The following is a 20,879-nucleotide window of genomic DNA, read 5'->3' on the forward strand; positions in this document are numbered from 1 at the left end:
TTTAGATTTTCATTTAATATGCAGACAAAGAAATGTATAAAGAATACAATGCAAATAAATTTTAGCAATAAAAAATTAATTTATATTTTCTAGTAAAAGAAATTTTAGATAGAGACCAGATTAAAAATCCTAATTCCGTTTTTGTTTAAAAATAATGCTTTTCCTATTCTTAATGGAAGATCAGCTTTGAATTTAAAAAAGAAATATGGTATAACAGGTTTGCAATAACTACATAATTTTTTAAATACAGTTTTGTATGCAATCTTACAAACCATGCATGCAAAATTTGTTCTTTACATGTTTGCAATTCACCAAAACTGTTATTTAAAACTCTTTATTTTTACTATATAAATTGATAGACTTTTTATAAGATGGTAAATACAGTAATTTTGACTTTTGATTTTTAGTTTTCATTTGAGTGTATGTAGTCGCCTTTCTTTTTTAAATTCGAGGAAACATAAAAGCAAGTAGAGCGCTTATTTATCCAATACCAGAAATGCGGTTTGATCTTTGTTCTCTGTTGTCTATTTTGTCTAGGATTCGTATTTCGTTGTTTCCCAAAAGTTTTCGGAGATCTGTCGCATTTTGTCTCTGAAGCGTAACGGAATTTCATCAATTTCGAGTGTTTTGGATTAGAGCTAAAAGAGATTGTTGAAATCAATCCATTATTAGCCGACAAATTAAGGTATTTTACTTTAATAGATGATTAGATCTATATTATAAATGTTGTTAAAGAATCTAGAATGTCAAGTAACATAAAATACTTTACGATAATGTTTAAAATTTTTTATCTTTACACATAATTTTTGTTATATTTTCTATAATTACTTTTATTTATTCTTTTTTTCTGTTATATATATTTTAACCTATTCTGCTTCATTTTTGCTGAATTACGAATTACAATTGAACCAATAAAACTTTTAAATAATATAAAAATTATAATTATGTTATATTACTTAATACACTTTGCTTTACTTCATCTTTGAGCCATGTTTTTTGTTAATTTTAAAAAATTAATTGCATTTAATATTTATTTAATTCGTGACCTAGTTAAAATTGGCGAATCACGTTAATTTATTATTGTGTAGGCATGATTTCCCTTGGGGTTTTAAGTTGAGTTAAGATATTGAAGTTGCAGTTATAAGTATTATATTTAACCCATTAGCGTCCGGAGAACTTACTCTCAAAATACTAAATAGCAACTTTTGGTTATTTTCCATTTTTTTTGGACTTTTATTAGGAGGAATTTTGGTAAAACCATTTTACATTCTAGTTTTACCCTTTGTTGTAGCTCTTCTATTCAGTTAGGATTGGAATGCAATGCAAATCAAGTGATTAGATAGCAAGAATTGAGGGTGAAAGGAGGCAATATCTGGTTATCTAAGTGGCCATTTAATACCAATTGATGTAATTCTTTAATAGAGAAGTAAGAAAAGATAATTGATTTACTAAAAGAGAACGTCAGAGCTTAAACTAATAATATATAATCCGATTTGTGCTACAGGATAGATGAACATTTCTGTAACGTGACAAAATTTTATTCTAAATGGATTACGTCAGAAACCGAAGGTCATTTATCTACGAACATCTGTAATTCATAGTTGTAACGATTTGTTTTTTGTCTTTTCGCTTAGAGGAAGTTTTTATATCATTTCTGATTTTTTTCCCGTGTACATATATCTCTTTAGAGTCTTTATTACTCACTTCTTCGTTTGTGTATATTTGTGCCTGCTTATCTGAGAGACTTCCTTTTATCTATTGGATAATCATATTTTTGTTTTTTTTACATTCCCTTTGCTTTGTTGTATCACTTACTAGTTAATAGAGTTGTTTTAAGGCTTTAACGCCACATGCCCTATGAATTTGATTGTCTTGAGGTATCCCAATTGGTTACTAGGTTATGCTCTAAATTTCATTTTTTACCTCTAGAGAGGAACTTTTCTATTTCCTTTGTTTTGATATAAATTCTGAATTTATCTAGTAGGAGCTTGTAGTCACTTTCCAGAGATTCTTTGCCAGACAGAGTTTTCACGTTATCGACGCGTAATTTCCATGTAGCTCTTAGGAATAAGCAAATTTTTAAAATTTACTTCTTAATGATTTAAATTTTTGTATAGTCCTCCTGGAGATATCCACATATTTCGGTGTTTTAGGTGCTGAGGAAATAGCATATTTGTAATGGCTGAGTCACGGTCTATACAAAACTCTATGAATTATTGACTGGAAGCATTCATCTTGCTTAAGCCGTAGGCGTTAAAGTTGCCTTGTTGGTATACACATTAGTTCTTTGTTGGGTATTTCTTATTATCAGATGAATAATTGAAAATTTAATTAGTAATAATTTATAAAAAAAAAACTTAATAAATAACTTAACTGAAGAAAAGTTATTTTATAACAAAAAACTTTTGGTGTTAAACCATTAAAAACAACATACAGAGTTCGTCCTCCGTTGAGTGCAGATCACCTGCACTTAACGTCGAAGTGTTCTCTGAACCAATTTCGCTGTACCCAGTGTACTAGTACGACCGACCTCCCTGACTTTCTGCCCGACGATTAAGTCAACCATGGCTCACAAACTCGACGAAAACTCTTCCTTCCTGTTGGAGGACGACAAGGACTTCTCGGAGTTCTGTAACACGGACGAGGAAGAGGAAACACCCCAAGACGAGGCCGAATTAAAAGCGGACCTAGCCATCCTTCAATCCACCCCTTCAATCCAAGAAGAGCTAACTTACTACTAAGTTGTCCTCATGCGTAGTGCCAAAAGGAGACACGAGAAGGAAATGAATGAACTCCGACGAGTCTTTCACCACACGACCAGGGCACTTAAGAACCGGATAAAGGCTCTTGAGTCCGCCCTGCCGTCTGCTAACATTGTGGTACAGGCCAGTACCGCAGTTGAAGCCCCTCCTGCCGCCCTGGAAACGCCTGCTGAGTCCATCGAGACGGCCGAGCCTCCAGCACAGGAGCCTAGCTCCTGCCCTGTGACTCCAGCAGGCATCCATGACGAAGACGACGGGTTTCAACTTGTCGTCAGCAGAAGGAAAAGGAGGAAGACCCTGGACCCGAAGACGATCCCAAGGAAGACTCCCACCATGTCCCAGGAACCACCCACGAAACAACCTACCCAGGCTTCTTCCACTTCCAGAGCTGGATTCAGGAACACTCCACCTGAGTCAAAAACTGAGCCCGCTCCACCACCAGCGGAGACCAAGATCCCTTCAATGGTCATACGAGAGAAGCAGAGGTATGAGGAGGTATCTGCTGCCCTCAAAGCAATAGGAGTAAATCAAGGCCGCGTCGTCAACACACGTGACGGCGTAAAAATCTACCAACAGTCGTTAGAGGACTACAGAAAAACTCAGAACCACCTAGATGAACAACAAGTGCAGTTCCACTCCTTTTCCTTGCCAGAGGACAGGAGACTATACATCGTCCTCCGAGGACCACTCGAGCACTGGCCAGTGCTCGCAGAGAGTATCATGGAGGACTTAAAGAAGCTGGGATTCCACCCACACTCCGCAGCCCGGTACTACAATAGGCACAGACAGCCCACGCCGCTACTCCTCGTCCAGCTCCCGAGAGAGGAGAAATCTATCTTCTCAAGCACGGAGCTGAGGGGCATCAAAATCAGGGTGGAAGACCAGAGAAACAAATCCAGGAGGATTCAGTGCCACAAGTGCCAACTCCACGGGCACGCCCAGGCCAGGTGTACAGGCGCCTACAATGCCTCCAATGCGTGAAGTGTGGCCAACTTCACGTAACCGCTGACTGAACAAAACCAAGAGGCAAGCCAGCCACATGCACAAACTGCGGAGGACCACATAGCGAACTACCTGGGATGCCCCAGAAACCCCAAACAAAAAACCCCATTCACCTGGGGCACCCAGGACAACAGCCGTCTTGCCGCTCCCCCCACACCCCAGAATCCAGCAGAAGCTGCCGCCCCTCTGCCCGGTACAGACCCAAATGCCATGCTCCAACCATTCCTTGCTTCGATGCAGCAGCAATTCCAGATGCTGCTGCAGAGCATTAAACCAGTGGAGGCCAACTAATCTTCCACACATTTTTCCTTACAAAAGCCACCTATTTTTGTCTTTATGCCAGTTCCTTAATTTTAAAGAAATTATCCCCTTAGCTCAGTAGGTATGAATCTTAGGATTAACCTGTGTTTATATTTTTATATAAATAAATGTCAGTTTCAAAGTAAATTTGAAAACAAAAATTAAATGTGTCTAACAAATCAATATAATATATTATGAAGTGATTTATGTTGTAATAATAATATATTTAAACATACTATAAAAATTTCGTTAAAAAAATCATAATAAAAAAATATTCTTAAAAATTAGACATATCTATACATAAAAGAAATTACTAGACCATTAGTACGATGTAAATATAAAATGTCTGATAGAAAATTTAGTTAAATACTTTATTCTAAAAATATTTTATATGGTGAATTTAAAACAAAAATACAAGAGTATGTAATATGTTATAAGAAAAAAAAATAATGTAGCGTTTTTACCCATTCGTTAGGTGCGAATTGAAACAAGCAAAAAATAGTCAACTAGTTTATTCACATAGTTACACTACAAAATACGATCACTTATAACTACTGGAAATATTAATTTACAATTACTTATGTCTGATTTAAATCTCGCGCCAATATTCCGAACTTTACTTCACTGAACTGATTTCCAGCGACGACGCAACTCCTTAGGCCTCTTTCACATGGTCAGGATATTTATCCGTCCGTCTGATCGCCCGGCCGGGCAGCGCCCTGGAGCGGTCTTCACACGAGAGTTTGCGAAACTCCGGACCATTTGGTGCTAGGTAATTCAGTTTGACGCTGATTATCATGGACAATAGACGCAAAAAGATTATAATCGCTTTGTTAATACATCGTCGAAAAAAACAGCGTAATAGACGAGTTTGGGTTCATCCGTTGCTAGAAAACCGCTACTTGAAAGGAGCCTTTTTTGTGCTTTTTCAACAATTGAAAGAAGACGAAACTAAGTTTTTTAATTATTTTCGTATGAGCGTTACTTCTTTTTATGAGTTGTTGCAACGTGTGCAGCCCGAGGTACAAAACCAAGATACAAATATGAGGAACTGCATCCAACCTGAACAAATGTTGGCTGCTACATTAAGGTAAGTTTCTATAGAATAAATAAAAAACAAAGTATACATTTTAGGTCAATATTCTATTTTAATAAAAGAATACCTATATTTCCACTTCAAAAAAATCAAAAGTCAATATCTGAATTCTGTGAGAAAGGGGATGACAAATCGTTATAATTACTCGTAGATTGTGTGTCATTAGAATCAGGAGACAGGTAAGGTGGAGATATTACGTTAGTGGAATTGTTACTTGATGGAATCATTCGATGTTGATTGGAGACACTGGGTAGCAGTGAAGTGTATGAAAGGCCAGAAGACTGATACTGCTGAGAGTTCTGCAATGGATTGTTGCAGGGGTATTGTTGTGTTTGTTTTTGAGAGTATGGGAGAGTATAAATCTGCAGCTGTTGATGTTGGGTTGTTAGAATAAAAACAGCGTTCTGAATGTTTTTAATCACCTGCAGAACTCCCATCTGAAAATCTACAATCTGGTTGTCATTGAACTTTTAAATAGAAGAAAGAATGCCCTTAAAAATTTCATATTATGGTCCTCTTGGTCTCCTGCCTCAATTGATTTTAGCATCCTTAGTTCAAATTCGTCGAGAGTTCGCTTTCTCTTGATCGTTGACTGCTGTACACCTGTAGTCTTTACGGTAAGGTTTTTTGCAGATGGAGTTTGCGAAATTTGGTGGGTTGCATCTGGAGTCTCCATCCCTCGATCTGCTGATTGAAGTTCTTCTGTTTCCTGCTGACCTGCCTCATCTGTCTGCTTATAGGCCATGTTAGACTCAGTTGACCGGTGATATAAACCCTTCTCGAGAAAATTTAGTTGTTCGTAATACACATACTTTCTCAGTTTTGATAAAGCAGCTTCTGATTTTTTGTCTCGGTTCCTCCATTTAAGCCACTGGTCGCTGATATTATTCCACCTTTTAACAACCATTTGATCTGTAACAAAAAATCTACAATAGTATAGGATTTTTAATTGATTTTTTTTTCAATTTCAGGTACCGGGCTAGTGGATGTAGCTTCACGGATCTGTATTATAGCTATCGACTGAGAATTTCTACAAGTACAAAAATTGTTCGAGAGGTCTGTAACATTCTCTGGTCATCTTTAGTACAAGAATTTATGCCTAAACTTACGAAAGAACTCTGCGAGTCAGTTGCAACTGGATTCTAAAAACGAGCAAGTTTTTTCCACTGCATTGGTGCGGTAGACGGAAAACATATTAGAATTGTAAAACCCGAGTTTAGTGGTTCGTTATACTATAATTATAAGTCCTATTTTTCAGTAGTGTTGATGGCAGTCGCTGACTCGAACTATCGATTCATTTATGTTGATGTAGGCGCATATGGAAGTGAGTGTGATTCAAGTATTTTTAAAGAAAATACTTTGTGGAAGAGTATACAAGAAAAGACCTTGGAATTGCCACCTGCAAAGCCTTTACCTGGTTTTGAAGGTTCAAATATACCTTATTTTTTTATAGGAGACGAAGCTTTCGGATTAAATATTAATTTACTACGGCCTTTTGGAGGAAAGGAACTTTCACAGAAAAAAAGAATATTCAATTATCGCCTCAGCCGAGCCAGGAGATATGTTGAGTGTTCCTTTGGTATACTGACAAAGAAATGGAGAATTTTGCATCGACCTTTGAATGTTAATACAGATTTTGCCGTTAGTATTGTGAAAGCTTGTGTAGTGCTTCACAATTTCGTGAGGGAAAGAGATGGCTATAACTTTGAGGATACCGTGACAGTTTTGGGTATGAATGATGTACCAGCACAACCAAATATGCAAGGTGGAAGGGCGGCTAATGATATTAGAAATGTCCTAAGTGACTATTTTCTAACTGAAGTAGGCAAAGTACCATGGCAATTGTCAAAAATTTAGATGACATGTTTTAATATAAATACTATTTTCCAACCTTAGCGTATGTTTAGTTCATTGTTCATAAAAAATAAGAGGCAAGTAATAAAATAATTGTAAACTTACCAAACTCTTTTCTTTCTCCGTCACTTAAATTTTCAAAATTTGCTTTCAACTGGGCGCAAATACCTCTCTATGCCTAGACCAATCGGATAATTAAACACCCGGATCTTGTAAATGCATTCATTGCGCACTATGGTCTGCTAGAGCATAGTACGGGCGTTTGCCCGTCTAGCGGGTATATCCGGGCGTTTTGTGTGTCCGGACGGCGATTCACCCGTGATCGGAAAGTGTGAAAGAACATATGTTAAACTATGTATTTCTACTATTCCGGGTGACGGGACGAAACTCGGACGGACAAACACCCTGACCGTATGAAAGAGGCCGACTCGGCCGACCCCTCCTGAAGATTCGAGGAACGTCGATGTCGTCGGAGTCGTCGAAAATAACGGAGAATCAGTTGGTTTCTCAGTGTTTACAATATCGTTACACTAAGTAGAAGAAAGAAAAAAATATCCATAACACCACGAAACACGAACCCTTGATTTTACACAAAAGACATGATAAATTATTTAAAAATATATAAAAAAAGCACGTATATTCCTTAGTTTATAATACAATTAAAGTAAGCTTAAAGATAGTTGCCAGTGCTGTGTCTACCGTGATATACTTACCAAAAAAGGCTTGAACCCAGATGCGAAAGCTTCGACTTAATATGTATGTTAATTCTCTTTTCCAATCTTTTAATTATTAGTAAGTAATCTCATGTTAAATACGAGAACTATGTGTATTTTGTCTATGCAGGAATTGTGCGCCTATATTGCGATTTATTTAATATTGTATTTATTACTTAGGTTTATGTTGTTTAAGCGTGTGGTTAATTTAACAATTTTGAACAAAGGCACGTACAGTCGCAAATTATGTTATGCCGTTTCAATTTAAATAAAAGCGATACTCAATATCCATGCGGCTTATCTTAAACCTTTATCGGGATCATATTTTCTCTTTATCTAAGTAAGAGTAATTTGTACAATGGTGGTTATAATGTATACTAACATATCTTTACATTTTTTGGAAACTAATTAATGGCAGCCTTTTAATTAATGCGTGAAAAACTAAAAATTAAAAAAAAAAAACGTAGAATAACAATATATATATTATAAAAGTACTATCTATTCTACAATAATAAAATAGTATTTTTAATTATTATATGTATAATTCTTAATAAAATCTTAAATCGGTTCAATAAACTCATGAAATATAAAGTGCGATTTCTGTCTTTATATTGAACAGAAAGGAAACTAAAGAAAACTACTTTAAGTGGACGCAAACATTAAAAATTCACACGCAATTTGCGAAAGAATAGCCGGTAAAATGATTTTTCTCGGAAAATATCCGGAGCGCAACTGTTTACTTTATGTAACGTTTTCATGAAACAGGGTTGTACAAACAAGTGCCGTAACCCAAGTTTATATTGGACAGAAGTAATAATAGATGGTTATTAAAGACGTTATAAAAATGCACCATATTATTATAGCAGAAAATTGATGCATGGCGTTTAAAATATGTGCTTATAATTTTTTGGTCAGATTCAGATTTCTAGATTCATATACAGGGTGACAATTTCAAGAGTAGCCATGGCTTATAATTTTTTAACCGTAAAAGATATAAAAAAATGCTTAAAACCGTTTCTATAGTAACAAGGGGGAACCAAAATGATGAATTTTTTAGGGATATACTATAATCCCCCTAACCCCAGAGCCACCCCCTTAAAAATTTTAAATTGGAAGGGTAGTCGAGTGATACCTTGTTTGAAAGGTCTATTAATTCCCTATATTTTGCCGTCTTACTCATTTAAATCAATGCAACCATTTCCGAGACATGTATGTCCTTTTAAATGTTAGTCAATTCATTTTACTATCAGAATAAAAATATTTATTTTGATACTAAAATGAATTGTTAAAAGCCAAAACAAAACTCCAATAAATAGTACACTTATACTGAAATTATTGAATTGTCGGAATGGTATTTGGCGATGTAAAAAAAAGGAAAATTTTCGATGCCTGCCATTCTCGAAATATTTGTTGTTTTTTGTTTATTTAAATTTTGCCTTAAAATGTTCAATTTTTGGTTTGGTTAGTAATATCGTGGTTCTTTTTGTGATTTAAAGTTCTCTCACTGCTCTAGTTTTATTTTTACAATGGTTTATACGATCGCCGAAAGAGTTGAAATGATATTTATTTATGGTTCTCAAAATCGCTGTTTTCGTAGAAGTGCCACAATATTTAATGAGAGGCACCCAGATAAGCAGGTTGGGCATTATTACATCCAGAAGTTGGTAAGAAAATTTGAAGAAACTGGGTTTGTAGGTAATATAAAGAAAAATCAGCCAAGAATACTGGATGAAGCAACTCAGATTGAGGTTCTTGGGCATTTTGCTATGGATCCTGGTATGTCGACTCGTCAAGCAGCAGCTGCCACAGGAGTGTCTCGTGAATCAGTACGAAAGATATTAAAAATTAATAAATTCCATCCTTACAAGCTACAGATTGTTCAAGAACTTGGTGATGACGATCCAGACAGGCGGATCGAATTTTGTGAATTAATGACCCAAAAAATAATAAATGAGCCTCGTTTTATAAAAAACATTTGTTTCAGTGACGAGTGCACTTTTTATTTAAACAGTAACGTTAATAAGCAAGACTGCCGTTACTGGAGTGATGAGAATCCCCATATTTTTAGGGAAGGGCACACCCAATATCCCCAAAAAATAAATGTGTGGGCCGGAATTCTAGGGAATAATATAATTGGGCCATTGTTTATTGATGATAATCTAAATGGAGAAATTTATGCTGAAATGTTAGAAACAACTGTTGAGCCTTTAGTAATAACGGAATTGGAAAACCAAAGGGATGAAAATGGAGATCTTGTTCTTGATGAAAATTTATTGCATTTTCAACAAGATGGGGCCCCACCACATTATGTATTGCCTGTTAGAGAGTGGCTAGATAATCATTATCCAGACCAATGGATTGGTAGAAGAGGACCTATTGAGTGGCCGCCAAGATCGCCAGATCTCACCCCTCTCGATTTTTTTCTTTGGGGTCACCTAAAATCGGTCGTTTTCAAAACGCAGCCTGCCACCATTGAGGAGCTAAAACAAAGAATTACACAAGAGTGCCGATTATTAACAACTGAAGTTTTTAGAAATGTTCGTCAAGAGTTTGAAAACAGATTGTACTTTTGCTTGCAAAATAATGGAAGCCACTTTGAGCATTTAATAAAATAATTAAAGTTCAATGCAGATTTTTATTGTTTTAAAAATAGAATAAACGCAATATTGCAGAGTGTTTTCCTAGTTCTTAACCATTTGTACTAATGTTCAAATGTTAAATATTTTATGACATTTTTAAAATATGTTAATTTTATAAGAAATTAAAAAACACTTAAATAACCTTTAATAAAATATTAAAATTGGCATAACTCTAAAATAAATGCATTGATTATTATAAGTAGGGTCGCATAATATAGGGAATTAATAGACCTTTCAAACAAGGTATCACTCGACTACCCTTCCAATTTAAAATTTTTAAGGGGGTGGCTCTGGGGGTTAGGGGGATGATAGTATATCCCTAAAAAAATCATCATTTTGGTTCCCCCTTGTTACTATAGAAACGGTTTTAAGCATTTTTTTATATCTTTTACGGCTTAAAAATTATAAGCCATGGCTACTCTTGAAATTGTCACCCTGTATATATTACAGTTAATGTAAGAAAGTGTTTATTATGAATATTGTCCGGTGACAGTGGTAAAATGTGAAAAATATCAAAATATTTATTACTTTCACCGGTTAATCTACATATTTTCCAAAGGGTATTGCGCTCTGTTGTGTTGGATTGAAAATGACTGATTAATGTAGCAAATTTATATTAATACAAATGAATTTATTACATTAGCCGTAACATATTTATTTTTATAGTCAAAATATTGAAACAATAAAAAAATATTTTAGTGTTATTGTATAAATTTACAAAAGAATATAAATTATTGTTTGGAATAAGTAAGGCATAATTTCCAATATTTTTATTATTGTAATGAAATTCAGAAACACAATTTTATCGGTAACGTCAGAAACTCCAATCTGACTTGCGTTGACTGTCTTTTAATTGTTTTCAAGGTAAAAACTGAATAAAATGTCTTTAAACTTTTAAAGACCCATGGAACAATTTAGAAATGTTTGGAATTTTTTTCATTCTTTTTGCCAAAAGAGATGAATAATTTCAAGAAAATTCTAACAGTCAAATCAAGCAAGTATACAAATCCTAGAAAATTTAAAATCTAGAGATTTACAATAATATAACCTAAGTAACCGCAAACCTAAGTAATTGGGGCGAACATGCGGCCCTCAAAAAAGATGAACTACTAGACACTATAGATGAAAATTTAGAGCTGAGAACAGAAGAACTGAGAAAGGTTATCAGTTCTTGTTTACAAAACAATTATCGTATTGTCGTAATGATGTAATTTTAAAGTTTTTGTAAATCCATATTTGGTCTCATTCTCATGTATCTTAATTCGTTTTAACCTTTTAACCCTGTCTGAGTCACTAGAATTATAAGATGTATTGACGAAACTCCTTAATTTGTTATCCCTGATGATGGACATGTCATATGTCCGAAATATTTGGTGGAGGATGACCAAAGTATCTTTACTTACCCATTGAAATATAGGTATATTTGTACACCTACAGGTAATGAGTGAAGATGATGAATGAGTATGATGATTTGTAAGGAAAAATCATCATATGCAAAAAATATGTCTATTTTCTATAAGCAGAACTGACTTCCTTCAGATTACGATATTTGGAGAGCAATTTTAGATGAAACATTCCGGATTGGAAGGAATGATTTGCTATCGAAGGGCACAGGAGTTCACCCGATCTATCACTATTTCATATATTTATTTATTGAAGAGACCTTGCACATTTGTAGTACAAACATTTTTACAATAAAGTATAGACCTTAAAAATCTATAAAAAATAAATAGGAGAAAAATAATTTAAGTTTAAGAAAACATATACCGAAAAATTAATAATTATTCGATAATTTAAATAAAATTAAACGAACACAGATAAAAGAAAACGCAAAAAAAAAAGAAATTTTCACACCTCAAAATCATATCTCATTTTTTTAAAAAGCCTCATAAATTTGCTATTTGTATCTCCCTTGGAATAAATGAATTAAACCCCATATTGGTTCTTATCAAGGTCAACCATATATTTAATAATTTCATAAAATAATTTAAGATCTGCGTGCTCTTTCCTGACTTTCAATGTTGAAATTAAAAATATATTTTGCAAATGTTAAAAATCATAGGTATATATGTTACGGGTAAAGTTAGAATAACGGTTAAACTTAGGTTTACCCGGATAAACTGCACAATACCCAGAAAACATGGGTAAAGTCCGAAATAATATTGAAATTACACATATTTCGGATTTTACCCGGGTAAACCGCGTTCTATCCGTTTTTGCGTGGGTAAAGTTGGATGTAGGAATTATCATTGCATCATCTTTCACCACGTTCAGTTCAGTTCTAAAATGGCAACAGAAGAGAGTGGACGTGCGCGTTTAGTACAGCGTTTTTATGAAGTTTTTAACGAGTTGGTGTCTACGAAAAGTGCAAATATTTTTTATTTTAATAATGAACAATACCAAGAAATGTTAGAATCAGTCAAGTTGGCAAAAAACTCTAAAACTAAGATTACGCTACAATATCGGCGGTTAAAGAGGTTTGACATAATGTTCTGTTAGAGGCGTTGAAAAGCTTATTGCTCGTGTATCGTCAGGTGAATCTAGCATTAAATATTACGTTACAAGCGACGAAATGTTTGACATTTTGCATGACGCACATTTAGCTATAGGACATGACGGTAAGCACCGTATGGAAAACGAATGTAAAAAAAAGTACAAGAATATAACTCAAGATGTTATTAAGTTATATCTGCGCTTGTGTGAAGGGTGCCAAAAAAGGACTTGTGGTTAAACCAATGGTTTTTTCGGAGATGAACGGCCGTTGTCAAGTGGATCTAATTGACATGCAATCCCATCCGGATAGAGAATACAAATTTATTATGGTGTATCAGGACCACTTAGGTTTGTTAAAATACGTCCATTAACGTCGAAAAGGGCTGAGGAAGTAGCTAAGAGCCTGGTAGACATATTTTGCATTTTCGGCGCCCCATCTATACTACAATCGAACAACGGCCGGGAGTTCGCCAACCATGTCATTGAAGAGTTATGTACGATGTGGAGTGGCCTTAAAATAGTCCATGGGAAACCACGTAACAGTCAGTCACAAGGCAGCGTCGAAAGAGCAAATCAAGATATACAGAACATGCTTATGACGTGGATGGACGATGAAAACTGCACGCGATGGTCAGAAGGTCTAAGATTTGTTCAATTGATGAAAAATAGGGCATACCATGATGGGATAAAACAAGCTCCTTATGCCGCCATATTTGGGCATGATATTAAAGTCGGCCTATCCACATCAGCTTTTCCAAAAGAAGCTATTGAAAATCTACGAACCGAAGAAGAGCTCGAGAAAGTGGTAAGGGAATTTGGTTTAGGTGAACAGCCTCAACAAGAAATAAATATAAACCAGTTTATGGATAGTGACCCAGAACCAGACAATTTGCAAGAAGATATTACTGAAGGTGGCAATATGGAATATGGTAATAATAATTATCGAGAAAACGCTAGGAATACAGAGACTTCAAAAAATCAGAGCAAGTATTTAGAGTGTGACAATTTAAATACATCAGGGAATATAAGGTGTGAACTTTGTGCTTGTACCAAAGGAATATACAGTCAAACAGACTAGACGCAAAAAGAAATTTAGAAAATCAAGCAAAGAAGATGAAAGCTTTATCTAATTCAAAGTTTCCCCCATGTTCTGTTGGAGATACAGTGAGAGTAAAAATTTCAGACGTTGATCGAGGAAGGGGTGATTTTAGAAACATTCTCATGACAGTTATCAAGAACACTGACGACGATTTGTATAAGCTAGCGAACAAGAGAGAAACTATCGAAAAAATGTTTTCCAGGAACCAATTTTCTGTGTGCAGTGAGAAGCTTATTGAGATAGAAAGTATATCACCGGAAAAGAAAAATTTAAGAGGTCAAGGTTATAAACGATGCAACTGTAAAACTAAATGCATGACCAATAAATGAAAATGTAAAGCTATTGGAAATCTTTGTAACTCGAAATGTCACAGCAGCTTGCACTGTTTAAACAAATAGATTATATTATATTTTACTTTGTTAGGATAGTTTTAGTGTAACCTTTAATTTGTAAAATCTGTTTTTTTAATTAAATAAATTTCTCCAAATATTTATGGCGTTATTTTTTACTATTAACCACGCCAAGGCGGATAGAACGCGGTTTACCCGGGTAAAGCCCGAAACGTGTACAATTTTATTATTATTTTGGACTTTACCCATGTTTTCTGGCTTTTGTGCAGTTTATCCGGGTAAACCTAATTTTAACCGTTATTCTAACTTTACTCGTAACATATACATCGATTGGAGAAATATTAGACTTGAATGCGACCCAAGTCTACTGTGTGCTCTGGAAACAACTGTGTGAATGTGATTGAAAAATGATAACCAAACTTCCACTTCCAGATCGCATACTGATAAAACCTAAGATAAAGATAATCCTTTAAAAGTATAATCAAAAACCGCTTAATTTTCTTTCTTAATAAAGCTTATTCAATGGCATTTTGCAATATTTAGATCCAGAGCATTCTCTTCACATCATTAATATAGTCTTTGTAGGTCTCATTGAATTTTTAGACTATATATAATTGAAAAAATATTGATCCAACATTTTAGGTCATCAGCGAAACTTTAGAATTTAAAAAGTTGGAAACAGTTGGATATATCATAAATTAATATATTGAATAATACGGGTCTTAGATGGGAAATCGATCACTTCAAACCTCCAAACCCAAGTCCCTTAAGGAGACTCCAGAAGGGTTTAGAATATTTTTAGATCTTTAATTATTTATGTTCACAATCGATTAAAGAGGTAACTTCTCAGCCATTCCAATATTGTGTCTTGGATGACAGCAGCTTTCAGCTTAACAAGTAAAACTCAATGAAGTCAAGAAACCCGACAGATAGTCAAGAAACGTACATTCAGTTCGACAGATTTTTTTCTAAAGAAATTTAAATTGCTTATCAATTAGTGCTATACCAACAATGAATCAAATATAGATAAAAAGAAAGTTGTGAACCTTTAACAAACTCTAGATAGCATAACCTAGTTTAACACTCTCTATTGTGTACAAAGATTACTAAATAAAGTAATAAAACTTCTCAAACCAGTAGTTTTTTCAGTAAAATTTTTCTGAGGCTGCTTTTTGTCTATCAGCTGCCTTAACTCTACACTAGAAAAATTGCGTTTAGTTATGTTTTTTTGCGGATACGTATCATGAATGAGAAAGTTTATAATATCAACAAAAAATTTACTATATGATTAACCAAGTGAAGTAATAATATCTCAATTTATTTGCCCCAAGCAATTAATCAACTGAAATAAATCAGCCAATTTATAATCGTAATATACTATATGATTTTGAAAATCCCCCGAATTACTGTGATTGAGCAAGTTCCGAATCTGAATAGTCAAAGGTGGATGGTACCCAATTGCAGAAACCAATGCATCATCACTTTGCATTTACATAGTTCTTAGTTTCGATCTTGATTATATACCATAGGCAGTGAACAGTATTCCCTAGGTGACAATGTGTAATAAGTCGAAAATTAGAAAATTCAGCAGATTATCGTTCTTTAATATCACATCAGACAAATATCATTTACGTATTACTTTTAAAATTAAATTACTGAACTTAATAAATTAAACAGATTTTCTATTTTAATTATGTTTTTAAATTGGATTCATATTATAGTAATATCAAACAATAAAACAGTAATCTATTCAATCTTCTTGAGAGAAATCGATAAAATTACAATTTTGCACCGAATGCGTTTTTTTAAATTTAACCAATTAGCATACAAATGAAAAGATTTCACCCTAATGCCCCACGTTTTCCTCTAAAAACTTCACAAAAGATAAACACGTCAACGCGTAGAGGGTGAAAGTCGCGACCCTTTGTTTACCGTGGGTTGGTGTTTCTAATTTTACTAAATGAATTCATTCAAATTTTTTTGCGAGAGTGGTTTGTTTTTTAAGGCCGTTGATAAAGGAACGGGCACGGCACGGAGACTCTAGATTTAAGTAATACGAAAGCCCGGATGAGAGCGGAAAATTTGCCTAATGAATACATCAAGAGTACTTAGGAAAGTTGGTAAAATGTAAAGTCTTATAAATTTTGTGTTTATAAGAATTGTTTTTTTTTTTGAAGTGGTAAATGTGCTAAAAGACAGGAGTTTTAGTTATTCTATACTGCGATTGAGAAAACGAATTTTGCAAGTATTTTTTGTTAGATATTTTTAGAAATAATTTATTTTGTGTTAGACGCAGACTGTCAATACATTTTACCGCCCATTATCGACACTTATTATATTTAGTATATAATGAGCAGTTCCATCTCTAATTTTAAAGTTGAAAATATACGAGCCCACGAAACATTTAGGGAACGAATTTTTTTAAGCAATTCTAAAAAATTTCTTGGCCATGATGTTGCCTAAGTTGATATAATGCTTAATTGTTAACTTGTTTATTTTTCTTTTTCATTATTTTCGTAATTTTTTGAAGTTCAATTTATTTTGACACAAAAAATATTACTTATTTTATTGGGTATTACGTCAGTTATAGCAAGAATGAATTTAGAAAATACTCATACGCTCAAAAATTGAAAAGGAGAAGAATTAAATCAATATATTTGCAATTTTTGAGCGTGTGGGATAGTATTTGCTATAAGTGACGTAATACTCAATAAAATAAGTAACTCAATTTGAATTCGTCACAACAATATAGATTTTATTATATTTATTTTTTTTTCTCTGCAACTTTATTAAAATTTTATTATTGGTTCCAATACATTGCTTATACAAAAGTTATATTTACTGTTCCGCAAGGCATCCAATTACGGAAAAGCTATTTATGTTTGGATGTATGTATAAAAACATCAAACGAAAAAACAATTTTGCTTTGCACTCGTTTAATTTATGTATTCGTAACATATATTTATGTTTATTATTTTATCCATTAATGTTTCTATTTTTTGTACATCAAAATAAATTAAACATTAATAATGTTCATCATACGGTTTTAGTTGGAAAACTTGTATTTAGCATTTCTGGAAATAGGTTTATTAAATAATAACTTGCCAAATTATTCACGAATAATTTCTAATTTTAGTAAGTTTAATGGAGTAATTAATAAAGGATGTTTTAAGCTTAAATAATTAAACTATTTTCCAAAAAAAAACGAAATTTTCTTAGTTTCCAGTTATTTTATTTACTAAATAATGTTGACCGATTTTTTAACATTTTATTTGAAACCACTAAACAAAAACAAAGAATGTGTCTTATAAAGTCACGCTAGCGCCTCATAAATATCGTTAGAAAAAATAAATAAATCTATGAAAGAAAATATAGTAGCATTGGACAATATTAAGATTTAATCTCTTTATTATGATCTTCCTTAAGTCTGGGAATAACGTTCAGCTACTTAATCTGCATATAATTTTTTTTTTATTTTATTTTTATTTTTTTTTATTTAATTTTAGACATTAAGTCTCTCTCGTTTAAAGTCTCCAAGGGATTACAATCATATTGTACGAGATTCGTGATCGTGAATTTTCAAAGATATACCCCTAACTGTTGGTAATTAATAATTCCCTTTATTGTCATGATAGTTGATCACACATTTAACTATCAGAAAATTTTGAAACTCAATTCATAATACAAAGTCTAGGATAATTGACAACATCATCACTACTATTAGATTTAAAAGTTGCATGACAAAACTGCTTTTTTACTCGTGGAAATGTAACCTAAAATATACTAAGTAGAGTTATCATATACCATAGCAATATAAACTTGAAAACATATTGCTTTTTCATTTATCTATGATATATTTAGAAAAATAACTACCTTTGAGCTCTCCAAATGTACTCATTAAAATATTCTTTTTGTTCCATTTTATTTAAATTTTTTATTTTACCTATTTTATTAATTTAAAAAACAGTTCAGTAAAAAACTTAAAAGGTAAATTAATAGTCCTAAAACTTCAAAGCAAAATGCTTCTTGTGAATGGAAACTAGATATAACTTGACATAAATTCATAGAAATCAATATAGTCAAAGCGAGGAAACAGTTTTCTGTCATCATTACCCAAGCGCTATTAGCAACAAGCTGTGTCAAGTAGGCAAATAAGATTCAGGGCCACTTAAGGCCCTTAAGGGCAATAATAAAAGCATTTAAAATATACGAGTGAATAAATTTAAAAAGAATTTATGGCTCCTTAGTTTAAAAGCCAATTAAATAAAAAAGCTTTATTGAAAAATATTGGTGCTTAATTGGAAATAAAATATTTTAAAAGAGTTTATTTAATACAATGGATATGATTCGTCAGCATTTATAAAAGACTAAATAAATTAAAGTGTAGTACTTTTAGATAAAAAAATTAAATTTTATTTTAAATACATTTTTGAGCTTTTCTAATCTAGTAAGCCTTAGATTAATAGACCCAATAGATTTTTTTGTATTACTATATTTATTTTGTATCGTATGCAGGGTGTCCGAGACAAAACACTCCACCCTGAAAATTTAAAAAAATAAATTGTTTAGCTAAAAACTGCCGATAATTAAATTTAATATTAAGAAGGAAATTTACTGATAAAAATTACGTTTCTCTGACGTCATCTGCTAAATTTTTTAATATGATAATAAAATATTTTATTTTTATTCATTCACCTTTTAATGACTCAACCTAACGATACTTTATTTAATTTTTTATTTTATTGTTTTCAGTTTGTTGGTCAATATCAAACAAGCTGTACTTCTATTAAGCTTTTTTAAATCGCTAATTAAGTTTGATCTTTAGGGAAATCATAGTATAGTAATATCTTAATTTTTGACCGACTACTGCTATTGTTTCAATGATTTAAAAGAGAATCTTTAATTCAATAGACTGTTCTTTTTGTTGTTATATTATTTGTATATTTTCTTTTACTTCTTATCGTTTATTATGCAGTGCTGTATTTTTTTAAAGCGGATCTTATATCATATATTTGGCTTGTGTTTATTTCCTCTTATATGTATCAAAGCAAACATTCAATCAATCAAAAAATAATTTTTGCCGATCTTGATTTCCAAAGATTCTCTTCTAGATTTTGTTTTGTACTGTAAAACATACGGAAAAAATCTTACTTTTTTAATATTTCTTAATAGTATTTTCCATTATTTTGTTAGGACGTTCATTATTTTAAAGTAGGAATTTTTCATCTACAGCTAAACACAGTATAATAGACTTTAAAAATATAAAAAGACATTACATGACTTGAAACTAATTTTTCACGAATGAATACCCCGAAGATGATTTTTGAAAATATAAAGAAAATATCATTATTGACACTTTTATAGTCCCATTACGTTCCTTTTGTTTTGTGTTGATAATAAGTAAATTAATAATGACTGTAATCCAAAACAAATTATTTTAATTTCAGTAGAAAATATAACAAGGTAGAAACATATAATAAAGGTAGCTATAGGTATTAATTATTTATTACTCGTACAAAAATCGGTCACGGATTTCTTATAATTTTTGTCAAACGAAAGTGTACTTTAGTCGTTCTTGTTTAGCCAATATAATAATAATGTTGACATGCATAAGAATAAAAGAAGCAATATATAGTTTTTTTTTTATAATGAAGTTAATAATTATCTTATTAAGTTGAATACATGTCTATACAATTTATTTTATGCCAAATATGATCTTGGAAAAATCGAAAATAAACTCTATCATAAATTTCAGTTTCTTACCTAATACCATAACTAACTGAGTTTGAGTGTAAATACTTATACTAGAATATAGTTGCGCTATTTAAGGATCGATCGATGCAAACTATTAAATAAAGTCTATTTAAAAAATGTAATCTAATTAGCTGAATTTCATGACTACTTTAATATAGTCATCAATAGATTATAATTCACTATATCAAACGGCTTCCAAACGCGGCTCTTCACGTTTTAATTTTAAAAAATGTTTAATTAAAAAGTTCATTATTACCGTATGCGTTAAACAAATCATCCAACATATTTATCAAAAATACTAATGTGCGAAGCTACTACGAACACGACGTTGGCTATTAAAATGTTTTTATTTATTACGATATTGGTATATTTGCTAAAAAATAATGTTTTCAAATATTAACACGTTGAAGGACACTAGCGTCATATGACGTCAGATGCGTATTGCAAAAACGTACACGAGAAAATCCCGTACGACCTCAAAAACACACATTGATATCTTACGTTACTTTTTAAGCTAGAATAACGAAATTATACTTATAATACTTATTATACTTATAATAAGTTATTTATTTTTAATTAGTTGCTATTTTTTTTTGAATCGGATGTCTTTAATAATAGCTTGCCCTCTAGAGATCTTCTGTTGGTTTGAAAAGTGACAAATTGTAATGCCAGAATTTATAATAAGTGATAAATATTTATTCATTTAAAAATTACTGCAGTATAAAGGATAAAATTAATGTGATTACGTATATGGTTTGAGTTATTAGGCGGTTCATTTTCCCAGTAATTTTATATTATACAGGGTGTCCCAAAATTA

The 20,879-nt window shown here is 32.5% G+C and overlaps 1 protein-coding gene and 1 long non-coding RNA gene across 2 annotated transcripts; one reads left to right on the top strand and one right to left on the bottom strand.

Moving 5' to 3' along the window:
- Positions 1-5,188: 5,188 nt before the first annotated feature.
- LOC126734093 (uncharacterized) lies at positions 5,189-8,181 on the bottom strand. Its single transcript, XR_007659958.1, has 2 exons — positions 7,728-8,181; positions 5,189-6,072 (listed from the first exon to the last, which is right to left on the bottom strand). It is a non-coding gene; the product is annotated as an uncharacterized LOC126734093 (long non-coding RNA).
- Positions 8,182-12,938: 4,757 nt separating this feature from the next.
- LOC126734282 (KRAB-A domain-containing protein 2-like) lies at positions 12,939-13,937 on the top strand. Its single transcript, XM_050437835.1, has 2 exons — positions 12,939-12,984; positions 13,198-13,937. The coding sequence occupies exons 1-2, from the start codon at positions 12,939-12,941 to the stop codon at positions 13,935-13,937; spliced, it is 786 nt and encodes a 261-aa protein (XP_050293792.1).
- Positions 13,938-20,879: the final 6,942 nt, after the last annotated feature.

The sequence above is a fragment of the Anthonomus grandis genome, chromosome 3 (assembly GCF_022605725.1).
Source record: "Anthonomus grandis grandis chromosome 3, icAntGran1.3, whole genome shotgun sequence".
In the NCBI taxonomy this organism is placed as follows: domain Eukaryota; kingdom Metazoa; phylum Arthropoda; class Insecta; order Coleoptera; family Curculionidae; genus Anthonomus; species Anthonomus grandis.

What these genes read in the sequence shown, in the direction of transcription:
- LOC126734282 (XM_050437835.1), top strand. Translation starts at nt 12,939, where the DNA reads ATGTTTGACATTTTGCATGACGCACATTTAGCTATAGGACATGACG. An exon ending in TTTAGCTATAGGACATGACG is followed by an intron (nt 12,985 to 13,197) that starts GTAAGCACCGTA and finishes ATGGTGTATCAG; the next exon opens with GACCACTTAGGTTTGTTAAA.